This window comes from Electrophorus electricus, chromosome 14, assembly GCF_041902795.1.
Source record: "Electrophorus electricus isolate QZ-2024a chromosome 14, ASM4190279v1, whole genome shotgun sequence".
In the NCBI taxonomy this organism is placed as follows: Eukaryota; Metazoa; Chordata; class Actinopteri; order Gymnotiformes; family Gymnotidae; genus Electrophorus; species Electrophorus electricus.
The window spans coordinates 1,556,992-1,580,841 of NC_137510.1; the positions used below are offsets into that span (position 1 = coordinate 1,556,992).

Consider the following 23,850-nt stretch of genomic DNA (forward strand, 5'->3'; position numbering starts at 1 on the left):
CAGAAGAATAAATCTGCTTAGATTTTCAGAAAATGGTTTCAGAAAAGAGCTTTCTTAGAGAAATAAACCATCAGGCACAGGTAAACCACCAATCAGGCACAGGTAAACCACCAATCAGGCACAGTTAAACCATCAATCAGTCACAGGTAAACCATCAATCAGTCACAGGTAAACCACCACTCAGACACAGGTAAACCATCAATCAGTCACAGGTAAACCACCACTCAGGCACAGCTAAACCACCAATCAGGCACAGTTAAACCATCAATCAGGCACAGGTAAACCACCACTCAGACACAGGTAAACCATCAATCAGGCACAGGTAAACCACCACTCAGACACAGGTAAACCATCAATCAGTCACAGGTAAACCACCACTCAGACACAGGTAAACCATCAATCAGGCACAGGTAAACCACCACTCAGGCACAGGTAAACCACCACTCAGGCACAGGTAAACCACCACTCAGACACAGGTAAACCATCAATCAGGCACAGGTAAACCACCACTCAGGCACAGGTAAACCATCAATCAGGCACAGATAAACCACCACTCAGGCACAGGTAAACCATCAATCAGGCACAGATAAACCACCACTCAGGCACAGGTAAACCATCAATCAGGCACAGGTAAACCACCACTCAGGCACAGGTAAACCACCACTCAGGCACAGGTAAACCATCAATCAGGCACAGGTAAACCACCACTCAGGCACAGGTAAACCATCAATCAGGCACAGATAAACCACCACTCAGGCACAGGTAAACCATCAATCAGGCACAGATAAACCACCACTCAGGCACAGGTAAACCATCAATCAGGCACAGGTAAACCACCACTCAGGCACAGGTAAACCACCACTCAGGCACAGGTAAACCATCAATCAGGCACAGGTAAACCAAAGAAGAAGCTGTCCATCAGATTTATATGTTCCACCTCTATTAAACCTAGAGCTGAGGTCAGGATGGCCATGACAGGCAGTTCTTTTCATGTCCCATGTGAGAATGTTATGAGAGCTACTGTCCTCCACCTCAGTGCCGATGCCCTTGTGTACCAGTGCACGCTCTCCAGGGTCCTGAAGTTTCAGTGCGTTCTAAGTGCTCCCAATAGACCACTGCTGTAGTCAGTCCTCATTTGTGTTGATTTGCATAGAAACTATTTGAAGACAGACTTTCCTTACATGATTACAGTCAGGGTCTTCAGATCACTGTCCTTTTAATGACCAGCTAAGGAGCCAGTCCTCCAGAAGACCAAGGTAACAGAGGAAGCCAGAAGACAGGAGAGTCATTAAAAGGGAGTGAAGTGTCTGGGATGCCCATGTGATCAGTGGCATGAATATGCCCTGCATCCTTCCCTGGCACGGGCTCCATTCCAAAGGTTTTAGGGAATGTCAAAAGAGAGGCTGGGAGTGTTGATGACAGATGATGGCGGAGCTCCTGTGGCATGTCAGTAGTTGCATAGTGAATGGCCCAGAATGTGCCTGAATTAACTAACTAAACACATAAATAAAAACTTCTAAATATTCCCAGAAAAAACCCTAGCAATGACGCTGTGTGACACTGTGATTGCTGCCTTCAGTATTCGTCCAGGCCAGGAACAGATGGACACGAAGCCGACTTTCCCAGAGAGAGAACTGAGCTTTTTATTCTGTGTTTGGCTTTGAGTCCATGTTTAATGCCTCTTCATGGGCTGATGTGGGTAATGGAGGGAGCCGTGAAACTGTGAGCATCTCTCATCAGTTTTAGAATGCCTGTGCTTTCACTTTTTAAACTTAAATTTTTTTTTTTTTTTTACACTTTTCGATTTTCCCAGTTAAGGAAATGCGGGAAAGGGACAGTTTGTTCTCATCCGGCTCTCTCTCTCTGAAACCCTGGGAGACTTACTGTACCGGAAAACAAAGAATGCGTTTGGCTCCACAATGACAGATGTCAAGGAGAAGGGGGCTGATGAGTACTCATTAGTTGATGATTTTGCTAAAACTGAGAAACAATAACCAACTTCAGGGATGCACCCTGTCAGAGTTAATATAATATAATATATGTTAATAAACAGCTCACAGAGTGCATAAAGAGGAATGACTCCACTGATAGACCTCCAGTAGAAAGCAGCTTTGAATGGTCATTCCAAACTACAATGACAGATGTCAGCTGGGATATCAACTGATGAGTAAGGCATGTAGACTTAAGCATTTGTCAAGTATTCCAACTACTGTGCTCTACCACCCTAGAACATGCAAAATGTCCTTCATGTATTTAAAATGTTACCGGATGACACATACAGTTATGGCTAACTAAAGTCAATTATTATTAATGACAACATATTAATAATAACAACAACCCTATTCAGTTCAAACTGGATCCAATATAGTGCAGAACAGGAACCAGAGGTTTGGCTCTGATCTTTCCTAAACTAGATACATTAAGAAAATTGTAATACACACAAACACAGACACACACACACACACACACACACACACACACACACACACACACACACACACACACACTTGACAGCTGTTATTCTTTAGAGAGAAGAGAAAGAACAGAACACACAGAAATATGGAAAGATCAAGGTAAGATTTCAGTATTTCACTAAATTTGTCAAGAACCAACATGCTGACAGAAAGCAAAGTAATGGCTCCTCTCTGGAATTACATGGTAGACCAGCCGTTCACCTCAAAGCTACAGCAGGGTTAACCCGAGACCACAGAGATTGCGCGAAACACGTATATACTTACAAAGGCACACTATGTAATGCTGCCTTCAGCATTTCTGTACATTTGTGCAGTACCACAAGGGGGTGCTCTTGCACTATATCCGTTTTAGACTTTTTTTTCCCCCAATTAGTTCTCGCCATACACTAGACATTAATGTCGACCATGGATTCTTCACCAAAACTCAGTCTGTATTATAGACAGCCTCTTCAACAGGAAGACTTCAGACATCATCAGGCAGGTACAGTAGGGCATGAACAGACCGGTCATGCCACAGACATGTGCTACGTTTATGTTTACGGCATTTAGCAGACATGCTCCAAACACTGAAAAACACGCAGCCCAATAAACCTGATTTATGAGGCTCAGGACTGAGGGGTCACGTCATCGCTAAGCTTTAAGGTCCTGCTACTTAATGGAAGAACAAAAAGAGAAACCTGCTAACAGAGCGACGTCTCTACACCTGTGAGTGAAGATTATTATTGACTTCAGTAGCTTTTATTAAAACTTTATTTTTATTTATTTATTTATTTGGCGGGCGGGGTTACTCCTAGCACAGTGAAACTATGCAGTTTTGCACATGGGAGCATCCTGGCAGTGGAGCTCCTAATTACCACCAGGGATCTGTGCGAAGTTCAGCTCCACTGGCATAGTTCCCCTGGAGTAGGTAAGTGCTGAGAGTTGGTTAGAACAGTACGAGCTGGGGTGACGTTAAAGTGTGTGGAGCAGGAAGCTAAGCGTGTCTGCTGTAAGGGTTTCTCTGGCACGCCACCCCATCTGCATGTGAAGTGAGGAGCAGGTTTGGAGAACTGCGATGCTCGTCTGAGCTCCTGTAGTTCACACATTCACGTTTAAGGTTTGTTCTTTATTTTATTGATGCAGCTAGTCAATGATCAGGCTCGTTTGCACATAAAAAGCAGGGCACAAACACAAAAATACCTCCACAGAAAATACACACATTGCAAAATGAAGAATTCAGTGCACATTTGTAAGTGATTTAAATATAGAAAAGCATACAAAGAATGCAAAATATATGGTAAATAACTGAAACAGCATGGAGAATAATACCTGAATGTTACCTAGACAGACAGTGAGATAGGCAGACATTTCCAGAGAAGATCTCTCCATATCTCAGATTTCGTTTCCCTGGGTAGTTTTGAGGATCTTTCAGAGCAAGTTTGTTGACTAAAGTTTGGTTACATATGAGGTATTTAAACCATTCCTGAACCATGTGTCTCTGTGATAAGCCAGATAGCATTATTCATTATTCATAAAGAGAAAACAGCTCTGATGGACGGAGATGACAGGATCTCAAAGGATGGGTAATCCGGTCCAGACGGATGCGCTGGGCGGACATGCTGTGCAAAAGCTACACGTCAACGCGCCCAGGTGAGCGGCTGTAAAGGGGCGTGGCGGTGTGGTTTTGTTCACACCTGTACAGGTGGGAAACGTCTGGGTGGATTAGATGACGAAGCAAACGTAATTATACCCACACGTTGAAATGAGTAAACTGCTGGATCAAACACATACACACGTCATGCATCACGATGTCGCGTTAGTGTTGTGGAGTGTCTCATTCGTTTCCGTTGCATCCGTCATCCGCACGTAATTCATTAATTAGTGGACACACACTGGCCCCTCCACCAGGCACTGTTCCAGTGCTTTTGTAAAGGTGAACCAGGATGTAAACGTAACGCATGAACAAGAAATAACTTTTCATACAGCTACTGCAGCGCGAGTATGTGGCTATCTCAGTCCGGTATGGGGCGACGTGATGACGTCAGTTACAGAGGGACGTCCCTTTCTGCACGGGCGTCAGACAAGCGCCGCGAGACTCCCAGCTGGACCTCGAGCAACTTCGAACGGACGAATTTTGGAAAATGGGAAACTGCCAAGTAGGTATCACACACACATCACGTAGTTTTACTAATATCGGAAGCTTTACTAGTATTGTTTGTGGCATTGCAGAATGACGTTCTGTAGCCTAGTCTTCTTAAGATAAACCTCAGCAGTCGAGGAGTAAAGCTCGATTAAAGAAAAGTAATAAAACAACAGCAGCAACATCAATAATAATAAAAACAAAAACAAAACGGAATCTGAATTCATTCTAGACGCCGCCTGACGCCTCCGTGTCGGATCGGTTCCGTTTTGTGCGTAACGTAGTCAGCAGGGGAAGCGGCCGCTCCTGCGGAGTGCGTCACGGCCCCGTTACCAGTGCGCGTGCAGCCTACGCCACATCGGAGGCTTTGGGAGGAGCGGAGTGGTCGCGCATGTCTGGCTTGTGTTTGCTACGCGAGGGCTCTCCTCCACCCTCCTCCACCCGCGGCGGCGGAGCGAGGCTGGCGTTTGTTCCGCGACCTGTGTGGACTAACGGCGCCGGGGAGTTCCTAGCCCGTGTCCTCGCTGCCGCGTACAGCCTCCAGCTCTGTATGCACTGCCTAAAACTGCATAAACTTAGAGAGTTCTCGGGGTATTATATCAGTTATGACATTTTTGCAATTTATTGTGGGGTGTTTGTGGTCTTTCATATACATATTTATAAACATTTTGATGGTCTCTGATTTTCCCAGCCAACGGTCGTTCCATACGCGGACTTCGATGTTGTGGCTGACATTAAAGCTATCCGCAAAGCCTGCAAAGGTTTAGGTGGGCTATTTATCAATATGTGTCTTATGAACTACCTGTCTGTTTCTGTCTGTCTGTCTGTCTGACACCCTGTCTGTCTCCGTCTGTCATCCTGACAGATGTTTTTATAAAACCTTTAAAGAAAAAAAAACCCCCAAAAACCTGACGTGGCTTGTTTGTAGGAGAAATGCCAAACAAACAAAACAAAACAAAACAAAACAAACCACCCACAAGCTCCAGTCAGGAATATATCATTCTGAAATTATATTTCGGTTTACATCAGAATAAATGTCATGTTATTGTTATGTTAAGCAATTCACAAAGGCATTTGAGTCTCCAAATTTCCCAAACCACAGTTATTCCACCCTATTGTGAATGAAAATAGTAGGATTCTATTTTTGTAACGTTCTTTAAAAACAACACAATTATTAAAAACAAATTTTTTATATACTACAAATCTGCCAGTTTATAGTTGTTTTTTGCCATAAGGGAATAGAGATCTATCCTAACCCTTAAGAATAGAGCTCTATCCTAATCCTTCCCTTAATAACAGAGCTCTATCCTAATCCTTCCCTTAATAACAGAGCTCTATCCTAATCCTTCCCTTAATAACAGAGCTCTATCCCAACCCTTTCCTTAATAACAGAGCTCTATCCCAACCCTTTCCTTAAGAATAGAGCTCTATCCCAACCCTTTCCTTAAGAATAGAGCTCTATCCCAACCCTTTCCTTAAGAATAGAGCTCTATCCCAACCCTTCCCTTAAGAATAGAGCTCTCTCCGAATCTTTTTCTTAACCCTTTCCTCAGAGTCCTTTCTCTGGCTTCTCTCCCGATACGTTTGGCACTTTGCGAGGGCTTTTTCTCTTCAGACGGCAACTGTGTTCAGATTCTTTCTTTGTCTCCAGGCACTGATGAAGAAGCCATCATTAACATCCTGGCTAATCGCTCGTCTGCTCAGAGGATGGAGATCAAACAGGCGTACTTTGAAAAGTATGATGATGTAAGGAGTCCCATGCTTGTTTGTTTTGTTTGTCGTCATGAACATTGTCTTTAAACAAAGTCGGACAGATGTATGTTATCAGTGAAAAATGCCAGATGGTTAGAATGCTTTGTTGTGGTTTATTTAATTTATATACAAATGTAACAGTCCCTCATATCCCCCAGCTTTTGTTAAGAGTTTAAAAATGAATCTAGAATTCCTTTATAGATGTAAAAAGTGCTAGAGTGACGCTCACTTCAAGGGTACAGTTAGACAGCGTTCTGTCCCAAGGGATGTTCTGTGGTTGGCAGTTTAAACAGACGAACAAACAAACAAACACAGTGATGGGCTGCCGGTGTGTTTGAGGTGCTGTGTGCTAGCTTTATCATCTTAGGAGGTGTTAGTGCGCATGCTGATGCATTCAGAATGTCCGAGTTGTTAAAAAGAAACATGGAACAGCACTTCACCGTTAGGGGGAATGGGATGCTTGTCCTGCTTGACACACAGGAGCTGGTTGATGTGCTGAAAAAAGAGTTGTCTGGGAATTTTGAGAAGGCCATCCTTGCCATGCTGGACCCACCGCATGTGTTCGCCGCTAAGATGCTCCGACGGGCCATGAAGGGAGCAGGCACGGATGAGGACGTTTTGGTGGAGATCCTCTGCACCGCCACCAACACGGCACGTTCCACCACCTCACCAGATAAACACGACCTTAACATTACATTACACTTTATTCATACGGCTCTGTTTAAACATCTCAGACAGCTTTAAACATGTAATGAATATAGACAAAGTGGGGAAAGGAGAGAAACTTCAGAACATGTAAAACTCCTGCAGGAAAGGGTTAATCCCTTCAGTTGCATGCATTATGGCTGTTACCGTGTTAACCATGTGAAGACGAAAGATTCTTGGGTTATTTCCCTAAGGCATTGTTTTCTGCTGTAGGATGTTGACCATGTTGCGTTTTCATTTCCTACAGGAGATTGCTGCTTACAAAGAAGCCTACTTCCAAGGTAAGAAGCACAATGAGGAAGCTGTTTACCAAACCAGTTGTGAATGGTCTCGGTAATGCTCTAAACTGGGACTGAAACAGATGTGCTGTCGCATTGCTCCTGCCGAACATGAGGCACATTTCTCTGTAGGACCGTCCTTTGCTCTGCACTCCCTACACTAGAGTTGGCTCTTTGTTGTACTGAAGGTCTGTTCACATAGCCCATACTGTATCCCTGCTGGCATTTACTAAATTCCTTAGAGAGACAGCACTCATCTAAGACTGTACTGTCTCATTTGTAGGACTCTACTATCATGTAGAAAGCAAAAATGGATCCTTGATGTGCTCTCAGACTGGAAAGATAAATATGTTTGTTGTTTTTATGCCATTCAGAGCTGCTGTGTATTGGTTTCCTGTTGGTTTGCTGTGACAGACATGGTCTCTGTCATGCCCTCTAATTCTAATCCCGTCACCCATAGTGCATGAAAGGGATCTGGAGGCTGACGTTGCCGGGGATACCAGTGGTGATGTCAGGAGACTGCTAACCCTGCTCCTCGAGGTACACGGCTCTGTCTGGTCTTCTCTCATAGTGGATGCCTGCCAGCCTACCAAACTGGCCTCTCTGCTCTATGCAGAGTGAAACTGAGCTCTCTGACCGCCATTTTCTCCTCCCACTTCCTGTGACCTTCCTGTGACCTTGGAAACATTCCATGCTGGTAGGCAGTTTGCTCAGGCTCTCAGTAGATGAGCTCAGACTTCAGTGACGTGCCGCTGAGTTTGTGTGGTTCACTCTCCTGTTGCCAACCGGCCGAGATGTAGCCGTCTCATTCTTGTAGACCATATAGAGGACAAAAACTGGCATATAGTTTACAATCGGGCCAATTTTATAGGTGCCTTTTAAAAGGTGGGCAATTAAAGGTACCAACACACCTGTTTACATATAGAAATCATCGGGCTCTCTTGAGCTGAATCCTTACGCGTCAGTTTCGGACCACACGACTGCTATTTACCTGATAACGGAGCAGCACAACTAAATAGGCATACCTACTAAAGAAGCCAGTACTGAAGCATTAGTGGCATAATTCGGGTGACGTGTGTGAGCGTCACTGCAGGGTTGAGCGTGATCAGAGGACCGGTGGACAGACTGACTGCTGGTGTTTGGCTGGAGGAAGACATGGGTAGCTGTAACAAATGCACACGCTCCAGACGGACACTGTATGGCCTTGCAGATATACACTTACAGCCTGCTTTCCTTCAGGGCGCTCGAGATCAGAGCTACGAGGTAGACGATACCCAGGCTGAGCAGGATGCCACATCTATGTTTGAGGTGAGGCATGTTTTAGTGGCTAGATGAGAAAAAGTCACCGTTTAGGTTTTTGACTTAAGAGGACTTTGCTTACTTGTTTGTTCGTTTTTGTCCTCCAGGCTGGAGAGGGCTGCTTTGGCACAGATGAGTCTACATTCAGCTACATTCTGGCCACCAGGAACTATCTGCAGCTACAGGCTACATTCAAAGTGTATGAGGCGGTGAGTGGGTCTTTTCTTGCCAGCTCTTGCTGGGTGCTAACAGCCTCAACTAGGCAGAAAACAGAGTCACCGCTGTCTCATCGAGTTTCTTCCCCTAACTCTCAGATTTCTGGAACCGAGATCTTGGATGCCATTGAGAGTGAAACCTCTGGAACTCTGAAAGCCTGCTACCTTGCTTTAGGTATTGAACATTAACCGTCATTTAGTGCATGTCCTGTTTAAACTACAGAACTTGGTCGGCAAAGTCATAGGGTTTTTTTATTTTTATTTTATTGAATTACTATGTTAAAGAAACAAAAAAGGGAACTATTTGGTGTGCACCCATGGTCCTGCTCATTTATTATTATTATTATTTCCTTTTATTTTCCCTCAGTATTTTCCAAAATGTTATGAGTATGCTCAGGCTGCAGATTCAGTTGTGCTGGTAAAAACTCAGAGTGACTTCCACTCTTTTAGGTTTAGCACGCATTAATATGCATCTATAATCCAGTAAACCATCGACACGTGACAGGAACACTGATGAAGGGCCACAGGCCAAAAGGTGTTGAGTGAAATATAGTGTGAAGGTCTCTAGTCATCATGTTGCTGTTTTTACCTTATATACAGTATCTGGTTTTACACAGTAACATATTGGACAATTATCGATTAGTTCAAGCCCAGTGACCAATAATGAAAGTATATAGCAGGTATTTTGAGCTAAAGACTACGGCTGAGTGTTGCGAGCTGAGTGGAGTGATTCGTCTTTTGGTCGCAGTGAGATGTGCTAAGAATCCCCAGCTCTACTTTGCCCGGCGACTCAATGCTGCTATGAAAGGCGCAGGCACTGACGAGGACACCCTCATCCGCATCATCGTGGGCCGCTCGGAGGTAGGACCCCTGTTACATTTACATTTACGGCATTTAGCAGACGCTCTTATACAGAGCGACTTACAAAAGTGCTTTGTCATTTACTCATAGAATATATCCAAGTACAGTACAGTAGCTGTTCTACTTTGTAGCAGCCTAGTAACAGTTCAGTCCCTGCTTACCTCCATAAATGGGGGGAAAAGCAGCTTGCCGTGGTAAGTAAGCCTCTCTTCAGGCTGTGCTTTAGTGAAATCAATATGTGACCTGCAGCTTAAATTTGTTAAATGATGAATAAAAACTAGCAAGGACCAGTTTGCACAATTTGCAAAATGTTGCTCCGTCTCCTGTTTTCTTCCATTATCACCAACATAAGGCATTTTATCTCAAACACTAACACTGTCTAACATTGTCAACAGTGATAGGAACCCAGAAGACACCAGTTACACTGTTATGATTTCATTATTGATGGCTACCTTAGCATTTTTTTTTTTTTTTTTGCTGAACTACTCCTGAGTTCATAATGCTGGCCTACCATCTCACCACCACCTCACCAGGATCTCAATATCACCTCACCACCATCTCACCACCACCTCAATTCCATCTCACCACCACCTCAATATCACCTCACCACCACCTCAATAACACCTCACCACCACCTCAATACCACCTCAATATCACCTCACTACCACCTCAGTCTTTTTGCTGCTTATCTTGTGAACCTCCAACCTAACGTGATGTCTCCCTGCTGTGTTTGAGCAGATTGACCTGGAAACCATTAAGGACATGTACCTGGAGAAATATGACGTTCCTCTGAAGGAAGCCATCAAATCAGACTGCAGTGGTGACTTCAAGCGCCTCCTGGTGGCCATCTGCCACTAAGCCAGGCGAACGTAGAGCCAGATCCATACACAGTAGTAGAGAGGACACTAGGTTGCTTGCACTGGCTAATGTGAGGAATAAACTAACACTAAATATACAATGGATACAACTGTACACTCAAACACTTGACATTTTGTACCGTAATAGGCAGAGCTGGAGACCTAAGACTCAACACTTTCTGTCCTGATGCAGTATTTTAGAAGCTAAATGTCCTTTTGTGGAACGGCAGAATAGGTGATATGTTTCCTGACTTATAACACTCTTTTAGCTGAGATTTGTGCACCTGTGTCCTGTGAGCAGTTTGGTGTATTGTTCGCTATTCAGTGGTCAAGCTTGCCCAGTTATAGGTGGAGTCTTATGCTGTGCCTGGTGAGGTGATAAACAGAAGGTTGTTTTGAATGTTCCATATATGCTCTGAGCTAGGAAATTTGGAACATGACCCCTTTCACAGCTGAAAATAACTCTACTGAGGTAAAAACAACAAAAAAATCATACACACAGTTTAAGGTCAACTGTTAACCAGTGCAGTGTAAAAGGTATAAATGTAAACATGGAAATCTGGTTATGTAACCAAAGCAATGCTTATGCAATGTCACAGTGCCAGTATTTTACCATATTGTGTGTCCATCCTTCATTTGTCCATCCTACGTTTGGGAAAGGCTGGGAGGAGCCTCTCCTTAGTCAGCTATAATACAACTCTCACCATGTCTCTGTGACTGTTATACATATTTGCTATGCAGTTTTATTCAGCTGAACATTGAATTATGAAGACTGAGTTTGTGAATGAGACACTAAAACTGAACGAGGGCATGTTGTCTTGTTTATAGTCAGTCAGGTGCGTTATAACATACTTCAAGATGGAGTGTTGTCACACGTCTCACGGTTTCAGCCATTCTCTTGTGGTCAATTTTTTTTGGCATTGCAATACTAACACATGTTTAGAATTTATTCACCGTATATAATATTTTATTCTGAAATGTATCGAGCGTTTATGTGGCTGGAAGGAGCAATTGAACAGGAAATAGTCTGCTGATGTCTTTTGAAACACGTCACGATGGTTATCGCTATGGCAGCTGTTTTTAACAAGGAAGATTTTAATGAGTCGCGCTAACTTCCATCTTCCTTTCTGTTGAGTATGATTACTGAGTATGATGACATTAGTTATTTCGTACAAAAATTCCATTACTACACTCTATCGGAAGGAATTAAAAGACCAGTAACCGCCTGTCAAACTAAATACATGGATTGTGTTGATATCCAAATAAAACTTAAACATACGTCATTACAGTTTTTGTATTGTTGTTTGGTATATTTTCGTATTTAAGTTTTTAAACTTCGAATCACGCTTCCATGTGTTCTTACAATACGCTTTAAAAATCGTAGGAATAATAATAATAAAAACCAAATAAACGATAAACCTTTCCTTAGTCGGCGGGCTGCGTCGCCACATCGGCTCATGAACTCCAAGTCCCGGGATGCTTTGCGGTGTTGCGCTTCCAAAGCGACTCGCGATTGGAGCAGAGAGGGGCCCGTGCGCTCTAAATGGTGGGCTATTCCCACCTCGGCGTCCAGCACACCAAAGAAGCGCTTCAGCCACTTGGATGGATGTATGGTGACAAAAGTCTTAACACCTGCCCAACCTGGAGGACGGCAGAGGTACTGTACCCGCGCACGGCCGCGCCAAGGTGCTGCGCCGGCCTTGATGCTGTGAGGATGAATGACGTTTTCATCCATCTTGGGGTACCAATGACCGCACGGTATTGTCTGTAGGCTTTGCTAGTCAGAGTGCGACTAATGAATATTCCGATTGTGTAAACGCGTATCCCGCTGTTACTGACTCAAAGAAAATAATATGTTCTGCAATTGTATTTAGGGAGGTTATTACACCAGCTAAGTACTGTTATATGGGAGCGGTATGTTTGTGATTCCCCCTCACAACAAACAGGCTTGCGCATATTCCACGTCTACATACTCCACGCAAAACTGACTTTGGAAGTTTTTTTTTCTGTGCTGGGTTAAAGTGGTTTCAAAGTAAGTTCATTTTCATTTATAAATAGTCTAAGATAACACTTTTGCACACTTTAAGTTGTTTGCCCCTCAATTTCCCGTCTGCAGCTGGTCAGGACAAGAAGCGATGTCTTGTCTGTGGCAACAGGACCAAACTGCGTTTCCACCCGGTGTGGAAATCGACTCCAGTTCCATGAGGGCCAAGTCCCGGGAGAGCTCGCACAGCTGGATGAAGCAGGAGACAGATGCCCAACTGATCCATTGGAAAACCGTGGTCCCAGGAGCTGGGAGTGATGCCGAGCAGGACAACACACCGACCAGCGCTGTCTCCAGTAAAGTGCTTTTGTTACATCGTTAAAACCAGTAGGGGTTTATTTTCAAATACCCTGAAAGCCTTTAATCTGTTTGGATTTGTAGAAGTAAAACATTTCATATCTCCTAAAACATTTCATATTCCAATGTTGTGAAAATGTTAACCCGGTCACAATTTCCATTAATAATTATTTTTGGATTAATTTTTTTATATCAAAGTGGTACAAGTGAATGTATTTTGGCCAATAATTACCCAAACTACTGCTGTGTAGCAGGGTACCAAAGGCGATGGCACGCTGCGGCTGCTAGTTGAGTGCCACTTAACAGCTTTTGGGAGCGTTGTAGTCATGTTGGTTAAATTGGTGAGTGTTGTGAAGCACTTTGCATTATTCAGCCTGTGAAGTACTGTGTTTAAATAGCACAGAGAGAAGGGGAGTGAAATTTATATAAACCTCCTACAATTATGAAGACAGACTGGCCAAACCACCGAACGTGAAAGTCGTGTTGAATCTTTGTATTTAAAAGCCGTCCAGAATATGAACGTTCTATTCTGTACTATTGGTGGATTTCAGGTCAAACAACTCATATGAGAGAGAGAGAGAGAGAGAGAGAGAGAGAGAGAGAATGTTGCTGTGTTCATGTGGTTGACCTCCCCTCCAGCCGTGACTCCGATGGATGGCTTGCCCACCAGTGCCGTGCTGACCATCACCAAACTGCAGTGTCTGCTAGAGAGGAAGCAGGAGAAGATCGAGGCTCTCGAGCGGCAGGTGGAGGATCTGCAGCAGGACCGCAAGTTCCTCCGAGCGCAGATCGAGAACCTGACCAGCATGCGCCGTGTGCCCGCCGCCGAGGGTGGGTGAGAGGCCAGTCTGCCTCGTTTACCGAGTGTGTCGAGACACGGATGGGTCTACCACTGTCTGACTGGTTCTCTCCTTTCCGTGCGAGTGTCTCTCGTACCACTTTTCCACAAGCGGCATGCTGGGGCTCGTGCCGGAGATGGTAACGTTCCTGCAAACTCTTTTAAGAAAGCACCCGCGTTTCGACTGGTTTGAGAGCCCAGTGGTCCGCTATGTGGATGAGGGCGTTTATCATTCGCAACTAGAAGTTGGATAACTTCATATAAACTACAAGGCCACATGGCAAGTAATGAGTTTGTTTCTTCTGCGGACCACTGATGCTTTATTACTGCTGCATTCACTGCAGTTCTCATGCTTTTCATTGTTAATGGCGGTAAGGGTGAGCAACTTTGTGCGCAGACACTATGACCCCTCCTTTGGGCCGCTGGCGTCGCACGTTCCCTGGTTCTAGACCATCAGGATTATGGATTATTAGTTTGTCTTGTGATTTTGCGACGGAAAGTGTGGCACCGTTCGCGATTTTGGCGCCGACACCAACACCATGCCAGTGTCAAAGTGCTATTAGTGAGACCCCTGCATGCTCTGCTGGAAATAAAAACCAACTACTTTCTGTTCAAAGATTGATTCTTTTTCCATAGTCACCAGACACTTCTAGGGTACATATAGCAAGGAATTAGAAATTAAAAATTTTTTTTTAAATGAAAAGAAACATAGCCAACCTGCCCAAAACAGCCTAATCAGAGTGTTAAGTGCTTGGACCGATGCTCTTATGAAGTACTGCGATGCAATGGGACATCCGGTAACAGCAGACCTGTTGTTTTTTCCTGTGGTTGGTTCCCAAAGGAGGCCAGTCAGTGCACTGTGAACCCAAAGCCCACAAGAGGCAGGGGCCAGCCTCCCTGAGCCACAGCCCGGGCGGCGAGAGCGTCTCGGACGGCTCTCTGTCCTCAGCGACGACTGCCGCCTCTGCGGACATCAAGAAGAAGAGACACCACAAGGAGAGGAGAAGAGGAAAGGAAGGTAAAGACTACAGCAGGAAGAGAGGTACGACCTAAAACCCGACAGGCCCTGCAAGCCCCGGTGTCGCCATTCACTGTCCACTTTAGGTACATGGTGTAGGTGTTCAGTTAGTCTGTATCCCAACAGTTCCCTTGTGCAGTGTGTGTCAGCCTAACTCCAACTCCATAGTCACCTGACCCTAGAAATGCACTGCCTTGCTGAGTTTAGCAACTCAAAGACGTCTGATCCTGGCAGTCTGGTTCTTCTCAACACCCTGATTGGCTGGACCAGGTGTTAAGGGAGGAGCTAAACTCTACAGGACGGTAAAACCCCAGGACTATAGTTCACTAATGCTGTAGCACTTCATCAATTATCTTTTTTTGACCACAGAACTGCTATGGATGTATATTTTTGCATGGTAGGCCACAAGGACCCCAGTAGTGTCATCAAAATTTATAAAATCCCCACAGCAGGACTGCTGTCTACGCTTGTACCACCTTATCTGAAGCAGAATCTGCATTGGTCAAGAACCAGATATTCGGCTGTGAAACAAAATTGGAGTCAACCATGTTGGTATTAATGTCAAAAACTGAGCAGTGATGAGGGTAGAAGATGCTGCTGAACTGTGCTTGCCAGCGGAGGGGCTGCAGCCTGTAACTGCTTCTGTTTTTAGCGCTCCCTTATCTGAAAACAGGTCGCCATAGCAACACTGACGCTTTGTCTATGGTAACACCATCATTCTAAAACCTTTGCGTGTTTTATCAGGACATTGGAGGCACACACATAAATCTGAGCAGGCAGTGTAAAAGTCAGACATGTTGAAGGGCCCGGAAAGGCCTTGGGATTGAGCTGCCTTGGTGCGGAGTGTTGTGGAGTTCTCATAAAGCACTGAGCCAAGTCACGGATAGCAAGCAGAGATCAGGCCGTGGGCTCACTAAGCTGACTGAATGCTATCCTTGGACCACCAAGACTATCGCTCTGTATGCAAAATGTAACTAGTTTTTATCTTCCTCAAAATAAAACATACATTCAAACAATTAATAAAAGTATCAATTATTTTAAAAAAAGAATCAGAGAATAAGTATTGTGCATTGTGCCATCACTAATAAAATACAAAAAAGGATAACAGAATAAACAGAACTGAAATATTTTATAATATTGTGTTCGAATGGTGACCTGCAGTCTTGCACATGGCTCATGCAAATCTGGGGCAGCATAGGGCTGAACCATTGATCAGGGTTTTTGTTTTGTTTTTGTTTATTTGTTTTGAAAGTGAACTAACCTGCGAAACCTCCTACTCCCACCTACTTACTAACCCGCCAAACCTCCTACTCCCACCTACTTACTAACCAACCAAACCTCCTACTCCCACCTACTTACTAACCCACCAAACCTCCTACTCCCACCTACTTACTAACCAACCAAACTTCCTACTCCCACATACTTACTAACCGGCCAAACCTCCTACTCCCACCTACTTACTAACCAACCAAACCTCCTACTCCCACCTACTTATTAACCAACCAAACCTCCTACTCCCACCTACTTACTAACCAACCAAACCTCCTCCTCCTACCTACTTACTAACCCACCAAACCTGCTACTCCCACCTACTTACTAACCAACCAAACCTGCTACTCCCACCTACTTACTAACCCACCAAACCTGCTACTCCCACCTACTTATTAACCAACCAAACCTCCTCCTCCCACCTACTTACTAACCCACCAAACCTCCTACTCCCACCTACTTGCTAACCAACCAAACCTCCTACTCCCACCTACTTACTAACCAACCAAACCTCCTACTCCCACCTACTTACTAACCCACCAAACCTCCTACTCCCACCTACTTACTAACCCACCAAACCTCCTACTCCCACCTACTTACTAACCAACCAAACTTCCTACTCCCACATACTTACTAACCGGCCAAACCTCCTACTCCCACCTACTTACTAACCAACCAAACCTCCTACTCCCACCTACTTATTAACCAACCAAACCTCCTACTCCCACCTACTTACTAACCAACCAAACCTCCTCCTCCTACCTACTTACTAACCCACCAAACCTGCTACTCCCACCTACTTACTAACCAACCAAACCTGCTACTCCCACCTACTTACTAACCCACCAAACCTGCTACTCCCACCTACTTATTAACCAACCAAACCTCCTCCTCCCACCTACTTACTAACCCACCAAACCTCCTACTCCCACCTACTTGCTAACCAACCAAACCTCCTACTCCCACCTACTTACTAACCAACCAAACCTCCTACTCCCACCTACTTACTAACCCACCAAACCTCCTACTCCCACCTACTTACTAACCCACCAAACCTCCTACTCCCACCTACTTACTAACCCACCAAACCTCCTACTCCCACCTACTTACTAACCCACCAAACCTCCTACTCCCACCTACTTACTAACCCACCAAACCTCCTACTCCCACCTACTTACTAACCAACCAAACCTCCTACTCCCACCTACTTACTAACCAACCAAACCTCCTCCTCCCACCTACTTACTAACCCACCAAACCTCCTCCTCCCACCTACTTACTAACCCACCAAACCTCCTACTCCCACCTACTTACTAACCCACCAAACCTCCTACTCCCACCTACTTACTAACCAACCAAACCTCCTACTCCCACCTACTTACTAACCAACCAAACCTCCTACTCCCACCTACTTACTAACCGGCCAAACCTCCTACTCCCACCTACTTACTAACCCACCAAACCTCCTACTCCCACCTACTTACTAACCAACCAAACCTCCTACTCCCACCTACTTACTAACCAACCAAACCTCCTACTCCCACCTACTTACTAACCCACCAAACCTTCTACTCCCACCTACTTTCTATCCAGGCACACCTCTGACTCCTACCTACTTACTAACCAGGCACACCGCTGTTACAAGGGTGTTTGGAAGCATCACTACATATGTAAAAAGTTCACAGAGTCACCGGAACATAACGGGACATGAAAGGGGCTGTTACGAAATACTTGGCTGAAGACATGGTGCCAGTTTACAGAATGGCAAAAGATGGTTTCAGAAATCCTCTCCAAATGCTTGACAGAAATAACCTTGGGTACATATTTCAGCCAAGTCACCATGCCAGAACTGTGCACTGCGTGTAGGAAGAATGTGAAAATGCATGTACACTGTGGAGCATTACATGACATTACACAACAGACATGTGGTGGAGCCAGACCACTGAACCCCACACCAGAGCTTCTCTGTTTTGAATTAACGAGTCATTGTCTTTGTACTGGAGAGAACATCACTACTGGACTGGAAGACGTCTGTCTAACTGGCATCTGAATGACGAGGGGCTAGAGTGCCTTACCACAGATGACGCCTACAACATATTAAAGGCAGCGGAAATAAACAAGTGGACCAGGATAAAGTGTTTTGGCCAAAGACTCCCTCCTGCTGACGGTGTCATAAAATCACATAAATTCTAAACAGGCTCTCAGAAAATAGTAAATACAAAACTAGAATAAATGTAGATTTTATATTTTGTTTACTCAGTGTTTGGTAGTAACAGATTTAATGTAATCAGATTTATGTCATATTATTGAAAAAGTACTCAGAATAAGACATCTTTGAAAACACTTCTAATCAGTTTCATTTTCATTGATTACAGTTTTTGAATAGGCGATGGGAAGAAATTGTTAGATGAGTAATTAGATTTTGTCTGAAAGTAATCAGATTAGGTTACGCATTCTCTGTGTGTATTGATTTATAAATAGTACATACAAAGCATGCTGATTAGATGAGCTAAATTCTGGATTTCATAAAATGCTCTTAGGGTGCGTTTATATTTGCGGTTGGTGTTGATTTCTCTTGGATGGAACAAAAACAGAAAGTGACACATCGTTGCGTTTTAGTCGCGGGTTTCTTCTCGTTTACACTGACGTGTTCACCTTTCCGCTGGAATGTTAATGAGGCTTTTTTCTCTTCACTGTTTCACGCTTTCACTGCCACCACAGCGTTCTCTCACGTGGTGTTTGGGGTTGCGTCTTGTGACTTTACATCCTGTGTTTGTTCATATGTTACCCTGACTGCAGTAAAATTAGTTTGTAAGTGGACCAAGGCTGACCTGACCTGTTGGTCTGTTTGACTGGTGCGACCCAAGCTTTGAAAAGCGGGTTCTCACTTGCACTAAGGGAATATTCACCCCAGGGCTCATTTTAATCCAACTCGACAGGCTGGCACAAGCGGAGGGAGTTGGTTCCCAATTTCTCTTCCAGATTGATGTAAAAGACGAAGTTCACACTCGTACCTCAACAGGTCATTCAACCGGCTCTGGAGCAGAGTAAAGCCCTGACTCGCGTGTGGTTGGCCGAGAGGAACACACGTCAGCCAACACTGAGCTGGCAAGACACAGAGGTGCTAGAGTCAGTCCACTTTACTGATGTCAGCGTTTCACATCTGAAGCCAGTGCTCCACCTTTTAAAGACAATAACGTTGGCACAGACTTCACAAAGTCAACCAAGTCCAGATTCATCGGCTGCCTCCGGAAAAACAAAATGGTACTGCCAACAAACACAACGTGGTGATGCATTATGTGAGATTAGCATCACCACGCTGTGTTTGTTGGCAGTATTGTTTTGTTTTTCCAGAGCCAACCTGGACTTGATAGACTTTGAAGATGCATTCGGTAAACATTTATTTTTCCAATTGGATTTTTTTGAATGAAATATGTTTGCTGAATGTGTCTCGGAGCCACAGAGTTTGGCCGCATCAACTCAAGGAAGTCTCAGCAGATGGTGTTGATGTTTGTGGTAGGAATTTAAAGTTTAAACATTTGCGTGTTTAGTTTTAATGATTGCAGTACTGACCAGCTGTGATTTTTCTATAATGTTTAAAAAATGATAGAAAATATTTTTGTACTTTTATGTGGAAAACAAACATTTGATGTTACTGTTAAATTTCTTACTCAATAATTTATATAATCTTGTTATTCTGTGTAGAAATTTAATATTTTAAAGTAAAACCGAAACCTGCATTTCTTCAGAGCAACGTGAGGATCTTTTCACTGATCACCAAGTTTGTGGTTATGTTGTATGGATTTGTGGACCATTAATCTGACGCTTTTATTCAAAACGACTTGCAACTATGACTGAGTACAACTTGAGTAATTGAGGGATGGGTCTTGTTCAGGCAACTTGGTGGTGGTGGAACTTGAACCAGTAACCTTCTGATTACTAGTCAAGTACCTTAAGCATTGAGACACCACTGCTCATGACAAATTGTATTTGGATATTTCCCACAAATCATTCAGCAGTTTAGCAGCATTCTGGTAACCTTCTGGTAACATTTTACAAGCAATTTCAGTTTGGTAGAGCGACTTAAGTGCGCAGACACTCTCATTTTCCACTTGCTGCTATTAACCCCATCCACCATCACAATTATCAACACAGTGACAGTTATGTCGTTTACCATTCTTTGTTCCAGGCGCTGGTCGGGGGTATTTTATCTTGGTTTTGACTAAATCCAGTGGTGTTTTCCTCCATCCCATGCAGCGACGGGGGTACAGTACGTCATCCATCGCTACAAGCAGGTCCTCTCTGCCTACAACAAGAAGAAGAGCATGAGTGGGGCCTTCCGACACTACGGCATCGACCGCAACACCATCGCCAACACGGCGCCCATAGCCGAGCTCCACCTGGCTGCCAAGGAGACGGTAGCACTGGTGGGGCAGTTCCGACCACGGGAGGAGACGCTGGTGAGTTACGCCCAGCGCTGTGCGTTGGCCATCGAGGCAGATGAGGCTCTGACCAGGCGCATCGAGCAGATGAAGGCCGATGGAGAGCTGCTGCCCATCGCGGCCAAGCGAGCCCGGGTGCATTCGCTGCTCGGCCACTAGATGGCAACAAGCGACTGTACCTCAGGAGGTGGGAGGAGACGCATATTGGCTGAACCGTGTCTTTTGGTCTTGAGGTCACCTAAATGCTCCATGTTTGGAGCAGCCCATTGTTTACACTGTTTGGAGAATATTGCAGGCCACGGGACATAATGGCCAGCTTCCTTCAAAATCACGACTCCTTACTGCAGTTCACTTCGCTTCCTGTGCTACCGACTTTCTTGGGTTGCAGAGCTGTGAATTTTACAGCTTGTGACTTCACTGGTTTGATTTTTATAACCTAGTATTAAAGTGTGTCTGCATAATTCAGTGTATCAGACAATATGCTGATGTTTGGATTTCGTCCCTTTTAGAGTTTTGATGTTGGAAAAAAACAAACAAACACAAAACAAGTTGGGGGGCTGCCTCGGTCTTGTGGTGATGCCCACCCTAGAACGCTGGCTGGGAGGGATATTCAGAGTACTTAAAGTAGGGCTGTCCATTCCCCAAACTGTCCACTATATTCCTACCTTCTTCCACCATGGGACAGTGCACAAGCCATCTAATACAAACCCACCCAATCCACCACCCACTCACTTTGTACTCGCTCCAGACACTGTGCTCACGTTGCCATGTGGGGTTAAATCCCTCCTCTGTACCTTTTTCTGTGCTATGCCATTTTTATGTCATCAAAAAACCTTCATCTGATTCGTTTATTAGAACAGTGTGCTTGTACAGGAATGCACAGTGTGTGTTTGCTGGGACTTTTGTGACCATCAGTATTATGCTCTGAAAATTTTATTGTGCTCTTTAGAAATGAACTGATTGTAGCATAGTCCATCGTGTTTGTCTGGGATTTAGGAACAGCTAGCATACTGCTGTTTCAGTACTTTGAAATGAAGGCAATAGGTTTTAACATGTATTGCTCAACACATTTGATCTGAAATAGCCCTGTACCCTCATAAGGAAGTCTGGTCATTGAAGAATGTACCGTTACTTACCATGATAAGGGATTCTTTTTGACTATTTTTCTATGGCACAATCAACCTGCTGTGTAAGATAATGTCACACAGATGATTTAAAACAGAACTGGGCTCATTATCGACTGTTTTGTTTACTGTAGGTTTTTGTCTCCTTCCTGTTTTCATTTTTATTTTGGATTTTATTGTTTTTATTTAGTAAATGTTCAGAGAAAGTTTAATAAAGTAGTTTCAGAAATGTTATAATAGTGAACTTCTTATTCTGGAATTTATACTATTACACTAATCAATATAATTTATTGTTTTGAATGAATTTTCCAGAAATTTCTTGCAAAGTAGACTGTGAACACTGAGGAAACTATGCAATGGATCCTGGATGAAGACTTAGAGCGTATATGTTGTAAATAAGGCAGCATGACCGTTTTATGTATGAATCTTTGTTCAAAACAAAATTATTACTTGAGAAATTGTAGTGTACCTGTACATACTCAGAATCTTATACAATAACGTGCATCCAACCACTAATTAGATCCAGAATGTATGACTCTGTATAAAAACAGAGGGGAAATGGACTTTAGAAAATATAACCAGTTATACTTGGCTTTTAAGAAGGCACGCAAGTGACAATAGTTTCATAGTAACTTCACTGGAAACAAAACAATCAAGAACAAGTCTTTTTGAAACTCAACTACAGTTGGATTATTGGTCTTATTAATCCTGCATTATCATCTACTTTATACTTGGCATTTGAAATAAATGAAGTCATCATTTCATTTTCAAGATTTTTCTGGCCTGTCTTTCTGCAAAGGGGTTTTACAGAAACATGCTTACACTATGAGCAGACTATTGTCAACATTAGTGGCAATGTTAGTGTCACTTTGTTAAATTGTTCTACTATTAATTATATTAATTATTAATTATAAATGCAAATAGTAAATAGATTGTAATTATTTATTATACAACTGTGAATACAGCTCAAGTATCACCATTGGCTGGAACCGAATTCCTTGACTGTGTTAACATCCTCGGCCCATAAGTACACCAAATCCTAAATCATTATTGCAGTTTTGACGAGAAGTAGAGAGATGGAGGAGGATATGGGCTAAAAGAGGTTACGTTCAAGTCTGGTACAGTTTAAAGTTTCGGTTCACTGATTTTTCTGTTGGCTTCAAAGCTGAAATATTTGACTTTTGTTCTGAGTACCCCGGAGGCGTTCAAATATGTACCTCGAATGGAAATCCAGTTCTGCAGTGTGTTAACAGTGTAACATTTCACTTTGAAAATACTGTAAGTTTTAATATAGACACCAGGTCATTCATGTTGGTCTCTGCCTCATCCATGCCCTGCTGTGTATACCAGTGAAGGAAAGCCTTGCTCCTGCGCATGACTGTGAACTGCTCAGAGATTCACTTCAACAGCTCCTGGATGGCCGTGCTGTTTCCAGTAAACATGGCTGCCATCTTCAGCTCTCGAGGTGGAACATCACAGACGGCCGTCTTGACGTTGTTGGGCATCCATTCCATGAAGTATCTACTGTTCTTGTTCTGCACGTTTAGTAACTGCTCGTCCACCTCCGTCACGGATACGTGGCTGCGTTGTATTGTGACTCCGCTCATAGTAGCAGACTTCCAGTGATTCAGATAGCATAAGTTGGGGTTGTGAGCGTCAGAAAATGCCATACCGAGCCTCAGCGTCTGGTGCACAGACAGTGGCATTGTATGGCTCTACTGCAGTGTCTTCACGGATTTTGCTGATCAGCAGGGTTCCTATACTGGATCCAGTGGCCCTGTCCAGAGAGTGAATGACTCTAGGACCCTAGTTAGTGAGTCTAGGACCAAGGTTAGTGAGTCTAGGACCAAGGTTAGTGAGTCTAGGACCCTAGTTAGTGACTCTAGGACCCTAGTTAGTGACTCTGGGAGCAAGGTTAATGACTCTAGGAACAAGATTAGTGACTCTAGGACCATGGTTTGTGACCCTAGGACCAAGGTTAGTGACTCTAGGACCCTAGTTAGTGACTCTAGGAACAAGATTAGTGACTCTAGGACCATGGTTTGTGACCCTAGGACCAAGGTTAGTGACTCTAGGACCCTAGTTAGTGACTCTAGGACCCTAGTTAGTGACTCTAGGAACAAGATTAGTGACTCTAGGACCATGGTTTGTGACCCTAGGACCAAGGTTAGTGACTCTAGGACCCTAGTTAGTGACTCTAGGGCCATGGTTAGTGACTCTAGGACCCTAGTTAGAGACAGAAGTGTTCTCCATTTTGT

The 23,850-nt window shown here is 44.0% G+C and overlaps 2 protein-coding genes across 6 annotated transcripts; both read left to right on the forward strand.

Moving 5' to 3' along the window:
- The first annotated feature begins 4,451 nt into the window (after positions 1 to 4,451).
- anxa13 (annexin A13) lies at positions 4,452 to 11,848 on the forward strand. Its single transcript, XM_027029633.3, has 11 exons — positions 4,452 to 4,609; positions 5,285 to 5,360; positions 6,245 to 6,339; positions 6,826 to 6,996; positions 7,298 to 7,331; positions 7,789 to 7,868; positions 8,568 to 8,636; positions 8,735 to 8,836; positions 8,942 to 9,017; positions 9,591 to 9,703; positions 10,442 to 11,848. Exons 1-11 carry the CDS (start codon positions 4,595 to 4,597, stop codon positions 10,559 to 10,561), a joined length of 951 nt encoding a protein of 316 aa, XP_026885434.2. The 5' UTR covers positions 4,452 to 4,594; the 3' UTR covers positions 10,562 to 11,848.
- A 142-nt stretch (positions 11,849 to 11,990) lies between these two features.
- On the forward strand, positions 11,991 to 22,338 carry LOC113589794 (coiled-coil domain-containing protein 106-like). 5 transcript variants are annotated; one of them, XM_081696345.1, is made up of 6 exons: positions 12,075 to 12,318; positions 12,507 to 12,592; positions 12,677 to 12,900; positions 13,541 to 13,732; positions 14,581 to 14,781; positions 20,284 to 22,338. In XM_081696345.1, the coding sequence occupies exons 3-6, from the start codon at positions 12,696 to 12,698 to the stop codon at positions 20,625 to 20,627; spliced, it is 942 nt and encodes a 313-aa protein (XP_081552471.1). In that variant the 5' UTR covers positions 12,075 to 12,318; positions 12,507 to 12,592; positions 12,677 to 12,695; the 3' UTR covers positions 20,628 to 22,338. The 5 variants fall into 5 exon arrangements, with proteins under 5 accessions (XP_026885420.3, XP_081552471.1, XP_081552472.1 ...); XM_081696346.1 differs by having other exon boundaries at positions 12,075 to 12,301; XM_027029617.3 differs by having other exon boundaries at positions 12,112 to 12,217.
- Positions 22,339 to 23,850: the final 1,512 nt, after the last annotated feature.